This window comes from Hyposmocoma kahamanoa, unplaced genomic scaffold (assembly GCF_003589595.1).
Source record: "Hyposmocoma kahamanoa isolate Upper Pololo Valley unplaced genomic scaffold, ASM358959v1 65, whole genome shotgun sequence".
NCBI lineage: Eukaryota > Metazoa > Arthropoda > Insecta > Lepidoptera > Cosmopterigidae > Hyposmocoma > Hyposmocoma kahamanoa.
The window spans coordinates 7,728,527-7,742,049 of NW_020653853.1; the positions used below are offsets into that span (position 1 = coordinate 7,728,527).

General features: G+C 36.4%; 2 protein-coding genes across 3 annotated transcripts in view; one reads left to right on the forward strand and one right to left on the reverse strand.

Moving 5' to 3' along the window:
- The window catches only part of LOC113231207 (2-hydroxyacyl-CoA lyase 1), a 19,281-nt gene extending 7,750 nt beyond the window's left edge, over positions 1–11,531 (forward strand). For both annotated transcript variants that reach the window (XM_026465402.1, XM_026465401.1), the window contains 8 exons: positions 58–204; positions 745–967; positions 1,221–1,381; positions 3,410–3,598; positions 8,603–8,788; positions 9,425–9,527; positions 10,429–10,561; positions 11,165–11,531. In XM_026465402.1, coding sequence (XP_026321187.1) covers positions 58–204; positions 745–967; positions 1,221–1,381; positions 3,410–3,598; positions 8,603–8,788; positions 9,425–9,527; positions 10,429–10,561; positions 11,165–11,384 — 1,362 coding nt within the window. In that variant the 3' untranslated portion in view covers positions 11,385–11,531. The remainder of the gene's footprint in view (positions 1–57; positions 205–744; positions 968–1,220; positions 1,382–3,409; positions 3,599–8,602; positions 8,789–9,424; positions 9,528–10,428; positions 10,562–11,164) is intronic.
- Positions 11,532–11,557: 26 nt separating this feature from the next.
- LOC113231208 (ankyrin repeat family A protein 2-like) lies at positions 11,558–13,207 on the reverse strand. Its single transcript, XM_026465403.1, has 5 exons — positions 12,961–13,207; positions 12,652–12,844; positions 12,179–12,308; positions 11,875–12,022; positions 11,558–11,766 (listed from the first exon to the last, which is right to left on the reverse strand). The coding sequence occupies exons 1-5, from the start codon at positions 13,190–13,192 to the stop codon at positions 11,717–11,719; spliced, it is 753 nt and encodes a 250-aa protein (XP_026321188.1). The 5' UTR covers positions 13,193–13,207; the 3' UTR covers positions 11,558–11,716.
- Between the last annotated feature and the right edge of the window lie 316 nt (positions 13,208–13,523).

A 13,523-nucleotide genomic window follows, 5' to 3' on the forward strand; every position in this document is an offset into this window, starting at 1 on the left:
CAGGATGTAACGCTGTAGGACTGTCCTCCTAATAATTTTTTTACAACGTTTTAACAGGTAGAGGCCAGTCGTCAGTACTGTAAATATGCGTCGCGACCCCCCTCCGCACGTCTCATCCCCCTGCACGTGGAAAAGGCAGTGCGACTCGCCAGTAGCGGCCGCCCTGGTGTCGCCTACCTCGACGTGCCGGCTACACTGCTTACGGTACGTTCGGCTGATTCTCTATTTTGTTTTATAGTAGTAATAATAATAAATAGCTTTATTTATCTACATTGAAATAACAACAATTCAGTCTTAAATAATATCATCTAAAGTTACATATGTAGATATATAAGTGTATCCGCTGGAGCTGTTTTTCCGAATTTACCTCTTTTATGATACTCGCTACATTTTATATTAGTAATAGTATGACGCGTCCCGAGTAGCTCCAATAAAATTTTTGTTAAATTCTAATTTGAAAATTTATCGTAGATAATAATAATAATAACGCACACGCTCAGCACTAGGGAAACCCTGTGTTGCGAGAGAAATAAATGTAGGCCTTACAAATATTTGTCCCGGGAATCGAAACTTCGGGCCCTCTACGTGGCAGTCCGGCATGGTAACCGTCACTGCATCACAGTTAACACAATTTGAATTATTGTCACGTGTACACATGTGGCGTATGCGAAAGACTCCACTTAACTAACGCCACAGCCGAGATTAGGCTGTGACGCTGGTTTTCAGTAGACCTTAAATTTTCAGGCTGAAGCAGACGAAGACAAAGTACCACTAGAGTACTACAATCCCGAGCCGGTGAAACTGGGTCACCCGGACCCAGCCCTAGTGGCTCAAGCCGCGTATGTGTTGGCTAAAGCCCAACGACCACTGGTCATAGTCGGTAAAGGCGCGGCGTATGGACGCGCTGAACAAGCCGTTACGAAGCTCGTTGAAACCACTAACCTGCCTTTCCTACCCACGCCTATGGGTATGTTATTATTTATGTAGAATATTCAAGTCTGTCTTTTCTGAAGACGAAGTAAAACAAGAGTTAATCGCTTGCGAGCAGCTAGTGATTGCTGTCGATAAATATTCTATCGACCTACGACCGAATATTGGTCACGCTTATAGAATAAATAGCCGAACTTGTTTCATTTGAATGATCCTCGACCCATTATTCATCAAATTACTTACCACAAGTTCATTTGATATGTCAAAAAATCAGTATCTTTCATGTCCAGGCAAAGGCGTAGTGGCCGACGAATCGCCGCTATGCGTGTCATCTGCGCGTACGCAGGCGCTGCTTCAGGCTGACGTGATATTGCTGCTGGGCGCCAGACTCAACTGGATGCTGCACTTCGGACAGGCGCCGAGGTTCGACAAAGACGTGAAAATTATACAGGTAGGCAAAAGGAGCACATCATCACGTTAATCTGCCTCCGTGGCCGAACGGTTACCATGTCGGACTGCCACGCAGAGGTCCCATGTTAGATTCCCGGGCCGGGAGAAATATTTATATGGAGAAATAAATATTTCTCTTGAGTTTGGGTGTAATTTGTGGTTGTCTATGTGTGTGTGGCTATGTTGATTATGTACGTTATGTAGTTATAAAAAAACTTTAACTACAAAATACAGTTACGCATTTTTTTTCGCCATTTTTGTGCCAACGAACTACTTGATTAACCTCTACAGTAAATTTTCATATATAAACATACCAAACAACAGCTGATTGAGTTTTTTTTTCGATTTGCCGATAGCCAAAAATGGCGCAGCAATTTAAAATGTATATGATATGGTTAAATAAAAGTTTACAAACAGATAAGTCCTCTGAGTGGCACTGCAACTTGGCGCACGACTTCTGCGTCCCGTCACTTGGTGTCATAAAAAAATCAAGGTAGCAAAGCCTCGTGATATTCAATAAAGCTTAATAATAAATAAGTTTAACCAACCACTTATGGAAATGTTCATAACATCTTAGAATCACGAGAAAAATATTTTTGTTTTGCTATTGTTTCGAACAATGGTAGAATGACGCATTCACTGCTGTTCACGTACGTACATTCAATAGCTTTTAATTGTTATGCATGAACCAAATTTTCATTGAACTGGACGTGTAATCATTGGAATCATTACGTCCATCTACTTCTTCTAAACAGTATCCATTATTTATTTATGAGCAAACATGCAACAAAATTAAGGCTGCTAAGTCTTATAAATAGTGACCAGCAAATTAATAAACAAAAATAAAATAATAAATTAAATAGCAAAAGTATTAAATTGTTTTATATATAATTCAGTATCATTAAAATGAATACTAATTATTATAATTGTAGAACTAATACAGAGAGATCAGATTTGTTTGTTTTTTATTGTGCGCGATGCACCTATGATTGGTTTCAAATCAAACAACGATTGTATATACTGTGAAGATCTGGAGGCTAGCTTTTGTCTGGTAAGGTTGGCTGCTGGCTCTTCTTCGGGTTTTTCTATGTATCTCGAGCTTAGGCTGTTTTTGGACTGTGTATATATAGTGGTCCAATGTGCCTTTTATAGGTGAGCGAGCTTTCCTTTTCCCGCCAAAAGTTACCTCACCCTCTTTATACTATTTTTTTCACACGTTAATCTATTACAAATACTTTTCTATACAAATACATTTCTTACTGCTAATTTGTACATAACATCTTAAAAACTATATAAGTGGTGCATAACAACCTCAGTCAAGCGCCTGCAGGCGATTTGTGCCGGGCGACCTACTTATACTACCCTGCCACCCGCTTCAGTTGTATTAGTAGTCGCCCTAGCTGCGTATGCGCTCATCTGCGCGCGAGTCACTATTCCAACTAAATACCTGTTTGATCCTTATTGGAATAAAACGAGACACATATACAAACTTTATTTCTACCACTTAAGACTATTAGAACAAATTAGAGTACAACAAATAAACCTTAAACTATTTACACAAATATAACGCCATACTTAATACGATTGCGCGGACTTAAAACCACTCGTTGAGTGCAGCCGTACCGAACATTATATAAATCTTCATATTGCGTAATAACAGTTTTGTATGAGGAGGTTCTGAAGTTATTATGTTACTTGGTACCATGTTATACATAAATTACTATAGCCCTTTAGTAAGGGCTATTTTTACACATCTGTGGTATAGATGGTGAAAACCATTACTGCCCAAAACATGCTTACTGGTATTTGACTTCCGTCTCACCTGATGGAAAGTGACGATGAGGTCAACAATGTGGCATGCACACGTGAATAATGCCTATACAATCTTCCATTCAAAAGGCCCAAGTATATATAGTGTTCAGGGAATGGGTCTGTAGAGAATTCCACTTCTTAGCCGTTCGCCATATAAATTCCTGAATTCCTAGTTTTCAGTCCACTTCCGCTGCTTTCATTCGTAATCTTATTTCAGGTGGACATAACTCCAGAAGAGTTCCACAACAGCGTAAAGTCCGAAGTAGCGGTTCACTCCGACATCAAACCATTTACTGAGGCCCTCACACAGAAACTAGCTGAAAAGAAGTACAGCTTGCAGCCGGCCAGCAATACCTGGTGGAAGGTGCTCAAGGAAAAGCAGGTAGCCAATGCTAAATTCGTTGAGGTAAGTACACAAATTTCTGCATATTTTCTACCGCTATTGCCCTCGTAAAGAGAAGATTTTTTTCTGACAGGACTGTATGTCTGTATGATTGTATGTCTGAGGAGGTAAAGTCATCAAAGCTATGAAAATGTTACGTTAATGTTATGTTGTACATATTATAGTCTTAGTTTCCTTTTAATGATGGATTTAATATAAGTATAGTATATATGGATTTGTACACTGTCGTATTGGTTATGACTATAATGATTGTGGATATAAAGTTTTAAGTAAATAAATAATAAAATAAACGTTGAGAGAACTATTGTTATTTTAGTTCGTAATCGTCATGTCAAATGTAAACGAGACTTCAAATGTCCAAAACGTATTGTCTTAATTGTTTTAGTATTTTGAATAAATCAAATCTTTTTCTCTGACTTCAATATCAAAGTTGATGAACTAAAATAATATTCTTTAATAACGTAGTTTAACATGGATTTAAAGTTTCAGCTACTCGTGACCTCAAAATTATTATTAATATATTAATGTGTCCCCGACTGTACCCGCCTTTCCTATAATCTAATTTACAAAATGTAAGTCCAAATAGTTGTAAATTATATGTAAATACAAATGAAACCCTACAACAGCAATTTAGGGTTGTCAACTTTCATTTAGCTGGTAGCCAAATTCAAATTTAAACAACCTTTATTTCATAGGTAAGCAAATCAGAGTTGAAATCGTCATATTGATTATACTCTACTGCTCAATCGTAAGGCAGATTCCTCTGAAACGTATGAGAGCAAGAAACTCTAGGTTTGCTGTTTGTAAATAAACAGTTGTTCACACATTAGTGATGAAAGAGACTCAGAGTCGTATTCCAGAACTCTACTCAATGCTCAAGTCAGGATTTGAGCAGACTTGAGTATGATTTCAAGCACTGGAAATACGAACCTAATGACTTGAGCAAGGACTTGAGTATGATTTTCAGTGCTCACTGCAATACTCATGTCCTGATTTGAGTATTGAGTAGAGTTCTGGAATACGATCCTCAGTCTTCTAAGGCTTTTTAAAAACCTCGACTAATTTTTAACGCCTCACGACTAGTCTAGTCTTTTAACCCTCAAGTCTTGAGTCATAAGTCTAAAACAGAAGACTAATTCGAGTCGAGGTCTTTTAACCCTAGGAAGCTTAAAAGACTTATAGGACTAAAACGACTAAAACGACTGGCGCCTCATAGCCTCGGGAATCGCGAGTCATGAGCCGTATGCGTGATTTTATTTCTACCCACAAGGTATTTATTTTACGATTTTTTTATAAGTAAATAAACGTGATTATTTACTACATACTACTTACGTCATTTTTATTTATAAACTTCGGGTTTAATAAGACGTAAAATAGGTATAAGTCCTTTGCAAACTACTCGAGTCTTTTAAGTTTTTCAAGTCGTTCAAGTCATTTGAGTCTTTTAGTATAACGACCGAGTCTTTTTAATTAAAACTCGAACCCGTAGTCTTAATTTTAGAGTCGAGTCCTGTAAAATGGAGTCGAGTCTTATAAAACGCTTAAAAGACTGAGTCTCTTTCATCACTGGTACACATTCATCATTTATAACATTAATTTCAAATATCATAGATCGAGACAAACTGCAAGAACGAAACGAACTAATAGTAATAATAAACTAATCTAGCGGTTTCTACGTCCAGAAGTTTTAGTTTCTTTTTTATCGCTTTACCATTTTGATAAATTACTTATTTGTAGGCTTATCTGAGAGTCAAGTTATTCATCGCGGATGCCTCTTTTAACTAGTTGATAAAAGTCGCGCACGGTCTCGCGGCTTCTATCGTTTCACATCTGTTTGAACTTTTGTCTTTAGAAGAAGAGATTCAAAATGCTAGGTAATATTTTGCACCGAAAATGCTCATCCGACCACTGCATGACGCTGCTCTTTCAGTGTGACTTGACCCTAAAGCTGTAACTAAAAATACAACTGTATTTACAAGGTTCAATTGTTCGTTTCTAACTATAATGTTTGTGACCGTCTGTCTAACATTGGGTAATGTAAATTTCACACAATTTGTTTTTTCTGTTCTTTTTCAAGGAGCAGATTCTTAACTGCAAACCAATCTACTATGTACGGACAACGGCACATCAGTATACATATTCTTGTTCGAAAATCGCCTCCAGTGCAACGGAACAAGATACGTCAATGTGTAGCTTGATGTGCTGGCGTGTGTACCTTAGAAATAGCACTGTAGTCAGAAAAGTGAATTGTGTCCCAGTTACACAAGGAGAAAGTTTACGCGCGGCGACCGCCCAGTTACCACGCCTTCATGTACATTAATGGCGAATCTGAATTCAATTAACTAGGCAACAAATTTGAATTCCACTGAATAATACAACTGCGCGGCCACCACGCGGGTCGCCGCGTAGATCAAATTCAAGCCAAACTCGCCCGCGTGCCCGAGACGCTCATTTAAGTTGAAACGTAAAGGATAAATAAATAGAGCGTATTTTGATATGACAGATGCACGCGGTCGTTGCGCGGCGGCCGCGCGGGGTTGGCGCGTTCAAATTCGTGTCGAATAAATGAACCCTAATGCGGGCATTGTCCTTCATATTTCATGGAAGAAGCGAGTAAAATAGATTACTGAAATAATACTAATTACATCAAAATTTTTTTTAATTAACCTATTATATCCCACTGCTGAGCAAAGGTCTCAACCATTATAAATATTAAAATAAAAATAAGCGTGAATTAAGTTTTTTAATGTTAGAAAATTTGCAAATTCTGAATTTGAAATAAAGAATCTGAAATTGACGCTAGATGATGAATGAAAAATCTGAAATTGACATTAGATGAGACATATAGTACATTAATATAAAATACAGTGTTACAATTTTGTTCCTTTTTATTTACCATTACCACTATCTAGCAGTGAGTATTAATAGGTATCAAAAACTTAATTTATTCATAAATCCTTTTGTATCAATAGATACTTCGCAAACTTTATAATAATTGGCTAGATGAGTATTACTTTTACAGAATTCAATTACCTGCTTACCTATTTCAATTCCAAATAAGCGAGCAGGCCATGGGCAGAGCTAGCCTAAATAATAAACATGGACAATAATGTTCTTTACACCGGCCATCATTGGTTGCCTAGCAACGTCATTAACATTCTATGTCCAATTAATAATTTTATCAAACTAGTGGTGCAATTTCACAAAAATCAATTGAATATCATGGCAGTAAGACATCGTGACATTAAAAAAAACTTGAAAATTACAATGATTAAAGCGACATCTCTAGTGAACGATAGTAGCTATAAACCTTTCCAACCTCCCTGAGTGAAGAAATAAATTTCTCACAGATGGCGCTAAAGTCCTTAAAAACCCAAAACAAAGATCTGCAACAATTACATAGAAAAATTCGCAATGTCCACTGGTTCGTTCCGTGGCTTAGTTGGCATAGCGTCTGACACGGTTTGCTAGAAGACGTCGGTTCGAATCCAGCCGAATCGAAGAATTTTTTTCTAAATGTTCGATATTTGTTATTAATAATTATAACAAACTAGTGGAGCAATTTCACAAAAAATAATTGAATATCATGGTGGTAAAATATCGTGACATTCAATAATTTTTAGTAACAGTAGAACTCCTTCTAAAAGAGTTAATCCGGGGTATTACTGCCACCTTACCTACTTCTGCCGCCAAACAGCAATGCAGCAAGCAGTAATGTCTGCATTACTGTGTTCCGGTTTTGAATGGTAATGGTGCTGGTGAAATTACAGGCACATGGGACTTGTCAACTTACGTCTCAAGTTGACGGGCGCAGTGACTGCCACTGCGCCCGTCAACTTTTTCCCCACAAATATGCGATTTAAATCTCTGAATGGCACTGCAACTTTTATGGACAGACGTGTAGCTTTCCATCTTGCGCACGACATGTACGTCCCGTCACTTAATATTATAAAAAAAATAAAAATAAAAAGTCTGTATTGAATTTGGCTTGAGTATATACAGGTAGAGCCACTAACATCAAACCGAACGACCGTTTTCAAACTATTGATTGTGACATGATATCGTTATTGTGACTTGTGAGTATTAGAAAACACCAAGTATAAAAGCCTCGTATTCAATATTATCAAACTGTCAACGTAAAAAAACTAAAAAATTCTTTAGGATTATCGCAAAAATACATTATTAATGTGTTGTTTGTCCACCCGGAGCACAATTTGCATGGTTCAAATCCTTGGCCTGGTTGAATGGAGTTCGGACAAAGGGATCTCAATTTCATGAATGCAGATGTTGTCCTGCGCTTTTATTTTGAGTTGTTTTCATTGGGTCAGATGAGGATTTATTGTTACAATTGTAAAGAATCAAAACGATTGCGATGAGTTTCCATACACTAACGGCTATTTTTTTCTGCTTTACAATTTTAAAAATAAAGTTAATTTCCATCTCATTATTCTTGACGGAAAACGGCAATTCAGCCACACCAGTAATTTATTTTACATTATTATTTTTTTCTGCGTCGAAGTCTGAAATGTAGCCCTCATGTTATAATCGTTTGTAATAAAAGACAAAAAAAACATTTGTAATTTAATTTTCTTGATATTTGAGGAAAGACAAAAATGAGTCGTCTTTCCTTTCTCGATCTTTAGTTTAATTTCAGATTTGCGATTTATATACTCCTATGAACGGGTCACATTTCGCCATACAAATAATCACTGTTATGCATTTAACTTATTATCAAGTTATTCAGTTCACTGAATGATTCTCACTAGTTAGAGGTTTCTTTCCACGATAATTATAACTTACTATAATTCCGATGTTTTATCATTAAGAGCCCGTGACATTGAGCGTATTACCTTTCCGAAATATGGATAAATATTAGCTTAAAATGTATATAGCCAAGTTCTGTCAGTTAGATTGTTTTTTAAGTCATATGATTGATTTTCAATATTTCACGGTCAGTTTGATATTCATACTGAATTCATAAGCATATTTTATTCTTATCACCCACAGAGTCAAGCTAACAACACAACAGTCCCTCTAAACTACTACGCAGTATTCAAAACGGTACAAGCGAATATCCCGAAAGACTCGATCATCGTGAGCGAAGGAGCGAATACTATGGACATTGGTCGTGGGTTGCTGCTCAATAACAAACCAAGACATCGGCTTGATGCTGGCACTTTCGGCACTATGGGAGTAAGTTTGAGTTGTTAAAACTGTTATATTAGTCGTTTATTTAATTACAATCAAATCTTTTAATTAATTAATATTACCTTATATTGACACTGGAAAGGTAAAATGTCTAACATGCATTTGGAAAATATTACGGAAGTGCAACTTTATTTTTTTAAGAAAAAATGTCACCACTCTAATTTTATTTGTTATATGGAAAATAGTTTCAGTTTTTCCTTATAAGGAATAAAATTAGAGTTAAGATTTTTTATTCTTAAAATAATTACTTTTAATCGCTCTTTTAAAATATTTTCCAAATGTACTTTAGACCTTTTATCTTACCAGGGTCGATATCTGTAATTTTATTTATTTATAATTGATATTTTTAATTTTATCAAATTAATTTCAAATCAATCATATTGTAATTAATTATGAATGACTTGGTACCTATTTAGTAAAATATGTCTGCTGTGTTCGTGCCGCATGTATACTATTAACGGATTCACTGAAAATCAGCGTTGTAGCATTTTCAGTGAGACGACCATAAACGAAGATAGCCTGAATTACAGATTACACGTATTTGATTCTTCTGCGCTTTGGTTACCTGAAGGACGATGTGTTTTGATTACATCCTTGTAATGAATAAAAATTTTATTGAAGGTGGGCCCGGGCTTTGCTGTGGCGGCCGCGATGTGGTGCCGCGACCACGCACCCGGCAAGCGCGTCATCTGTGTCGAGGGAGATTCCGCCTTCGGCTTTTCAGGTATATTTTAAAAGTTACCTTTTAAAATATATATTACATATAGCACTTGGATATTTGGAAAAATGTGGTTTCAATGTTTGGGCGCATCGCGTAATCGCAATCTTCGCTCAGGTAGCAAATTTACTATTTTCATTACTTCTCACTGTACTGGTTTTGTTTATAAACTCACTATCACTATCACGCTGGTGCCCGCGACTTGGGCTGCATAGCATAGGCACGCCTACTTTGCTACTTACTTGAGAAACGATTAGTTCCTCATACAAATTTTCATGTTCTATTTCACCCCCTTTAAGATTTATTATTGTGACAAAAAGTAGCCTACATCCTTCACCTAGATCCCCTCTGTCGTTATAACAATGACAAGTTTTACTTTCGTATTTATAATATTAGTTTGGATTTTCTCTTCGGGCAATACGACTTTATCATGAAGTCAGTTAGCCTTATTCTTGATGTTAGTTATTTGCAGAAATTAGATAAGAATGTTTTTATGAATTTTGCCTTGATGGATATATTAGTTTCATTCACTATTTTAGTCTTCGGGCGATACGACTCTGCACCCCCAATTTCTAAAACTATCGAATAAGCTAGCGTTCAAGCAATTAATCCGCATTTTCATGTTGGAGACTTCTGCATCCCATAATTTTATAGAAGTTATATTTTGAACCACAAACTTGCAATTTTGAAAGGAATATACGAAATGAACATTCAGATATTTTGTCTATCTCGTGGAGAAATTATGTAATGTAGTGTGCATTCTTGCGTAAATAACTAATTTCACATATTTGTTTTCGTTGATTCAACTGGGCTAGTATTATATACTATGATTGCATTAGCATTTATGGGATACAATATAAATATAAAATATACCAGTGCTATTAAAAAATAAATGCCATGCCATTAGGGATGGAGATCGAAACAATGTTCCGCTACAAGCTGCCGGTGGTGGTCGTCATCGTGAACAACAACGGCATCTACGGTGGCTTTGACAAGCAAACCTTTGACGATATACAGTCGGGAGGAGACGTTGCACAATGGTCTGTTCATCATTAGTTGCTATTATACTGATCTCTAAATCTATTAATAGCTATATATACAATCAACTCATAAATTATATGCACCAATATCTTCAATCAAAGAGGTGAAATTTCAAAATGTGTTGATTTACAGGTAAAGGGTCCTTTTCGCAGAATTGTAAGATTACTTCATGTATTAAATTAATATAAATACTGTTATTGCGACAAAAGGTAACTTTACCCGCAAACTAACAATTCATCATTGTGTACTAGGGTTAGAAATTTAATCATATTACATCATAAGGTAAAATAACTGCAAATTTATTCATCGTGTTTCACCATGTCAAGTGTGAAGCTTCATTTGCATCATGACTCTTAATTTGGTTGAGTGTTACTATTTACTATTTATTTATTTTTTATTTTACTATTTATTCTCCGTCCGAAACAATTACTTGACAGTAATTGTTTCAGACGAGGAATGAAAGTACACATTCTGTAATAACATACAGTGAAAAATTCATAATATATTATGTAATACATAAATGATACTTTAATTCCCATATTCATTTAGATTCAGCTAGTAATATTTAAGTTCATATTATAAACATTTCATCTCTCTCCTAGCACTCCGCCAACAGCTCTGAGCACAGAGGTCCGGTATGAGAAAATGATGGAAATCTTCGGTGAGACTGGTCACCTGTGCCGCACTGTTGAGGAAATAGAAGCGGCATTGAAGAAGGCGCTCATGGTCACCGACAAGCCTAGCATCATCAATATTCTGATTGATCCACAGTCCAATAGAAAGCCACAGAAATTCAATTGGCTCACCGAGTCCAAATTGTAATGACTATAAAAAAATACTTGGTGCTATGAATGTGTAAATATTTTTTATCAAAGTCTTTACTTTTTATAAACATTTTTCTATGTTTCACAAGGGATATATAAGTGTACTTACACTAAGGTGAATAGATAAGATAAAAAACAAATCCATAATTGTAATATTGTCTGTATTTGATTCACTTATAGCTTCACAATGTATAATATTATGAACTTAAAAACATTTATATTTTAATAAATTTACATTACAACTAAATCCCTGTATTTTTGTTTAAAACCTGCAAGCAAACAAAACAGCTGTGTTGGTTGTCCAAAGCAACATAATTGTTGAATGTGTGTCTACATCTTACTGAGGCAGCCAATCAGAAAGTTCTCTATCACAGTTTGGGCTGAAAATAATAAACAACAATATATATTACCGAAAATATGTTTATGTTCCACTGAATGAATAAACTCATCAAACAAAGCATGTGACCTAGACATAAAGTAACATTTACCCAGTTTGCTATTGTTAGTAGTAGAAAGGGTGTAAGCATCTTGATCGTAATCATTTGTGAGTGTGAGATCAGCCCCCCTCAATAGGAGTTCATTGCATGTATATGGAAAGTCTGCCGCCGCTGCATACATTAGTGCCGTGCTGCCAGACTGAAAACAAATTTACCTTTCAAATTGGAAAATCCTGTTTAGAAGCCCAAGAAATATTGGAGTTTACTGAACTCAAAATATCTTTATGTTAATCCTTTGAAAGAAAAACATTGATTGATAAATGGGTGTTTATGTGAGTTTTTAAAACAAACTTACATCATCCTGCAAATCAACATCTGCCCCTTCATTGAGTAAGAACTTGACAACATCATGGTGCCCTCCTGCTGCAGCCAGGTGCAGTGCAGTCTCGCCTTCTGGCCCCCGCATGTTCACATTTGCACCACACCTGCCAATGTACAATAGTTTTATGATATATAGTGAATATTTCAACACAAACTAATATTCACTTCCAACCACATTTTTCATTGTCAAAATAAGCAAGTGAATTTGAAACAGTGTTTGAACATCTTGTGATAGCACTGTTTTATGGTTACAATTTCTGTACACAATCACATAACATTCTGATTTAGTTTCCATTAACCTCCAAATATTCCCATTCATTACAGCAGTAAGTGATCAATTTCGTAAATATCCATTAATAACACTCATAACTACAACAATGCTACCTACAATAGACACAAACAAATTCACCTTTGACTTCTCAAACAAAGAAAGTACCTAACACTTACCACACGAGATCTTGGCAGCAGTTTAGCTGACCATAGCTGGCGGCCCAATGCAACGCCGTGAGGCCGTGCTCGTCGGTGATATCGACATACTGCTCCAGTTTCACGTCTTCGCGAGTGATCTCGCCGCGGCCAGCTTTTGCGTGGAAGCTGCAGTCGGGCTGGGGCAACTCGGGCACCCGCGCTTGCGTGTTACCTACGACAGCGCGACCTTGACTCAGTACTTCAAGACGAACAAAGAAATCTCACAAATCAATAACGACGTCTAGGAATAGCCGGACATAGCTGACACAAATCTATAAATGATACTACCTCTCTGTAAGTTGGTCAATGCAGTGCACTGGACCGACTTATATGGTGTAAATGCACTTTTTCGAACTCCATTCAAATTGGGCGCCCATCGCTGATAACCACCGCTGCCACTTTTACTGCTATCTTGACTTCCAGAATCGAATTCGTACTTGAAGCTGTCGACATTTTCTTGTTTTTCTTGCTTTATATCAACATTTTTGCCTTCGTGCTTCACTGAAACACCTTCGTCCATTTTTGTGTTTGACAACAAACTGACAATCAAGACAAAAGACCCGGAGCACTACTAACAGTTGTCATTTATTTTGACAATTGTAAAAAAAAAAAACATTATTTTCGGTGGCAACACCAAATCTAATAATTATGGCAACTTATTATTTATTTATAGAACATTGGCTTCAGAGCCATTGACTTACAAATAAATGGACGACGCCGACGGGTCTAATACAAAAACCACGAAAAAAATGTCTCAAGTCAACCTATTCGAAATTTAAATTGTAATGTCATTGCAGTATCGCGCTCAAAGTCAAGTCAGTCGAACAAATGAAGACTAAAGCGGAGTTTGG

Excerpts from the sequence above, each read along its gene's own strand:
- LOC113231208 (XM_026465403.1), bottom strand. The coding sequence starts at position 13,192 with ATGGACGAAGGTGTTTCAGTGAAGCACGAAGGCAAAAATGTTGATATA. Across the intron at positions 12,845-12,960 it reads ATTGACCAACTTACAGAGAG|GTAACACGCAAGCGCGGGTG; the intron begins GTAGTATCATTT and ends GCGCTGTCGTAG. Across the intron at positions 12,309-12,651 it reads TGCTGCCAAGATCTCGTGTG|GTGTGGTGCAAATGTGAACA; the intron begins GTAAGTGTTAGG and ends GTACATTGGCAG.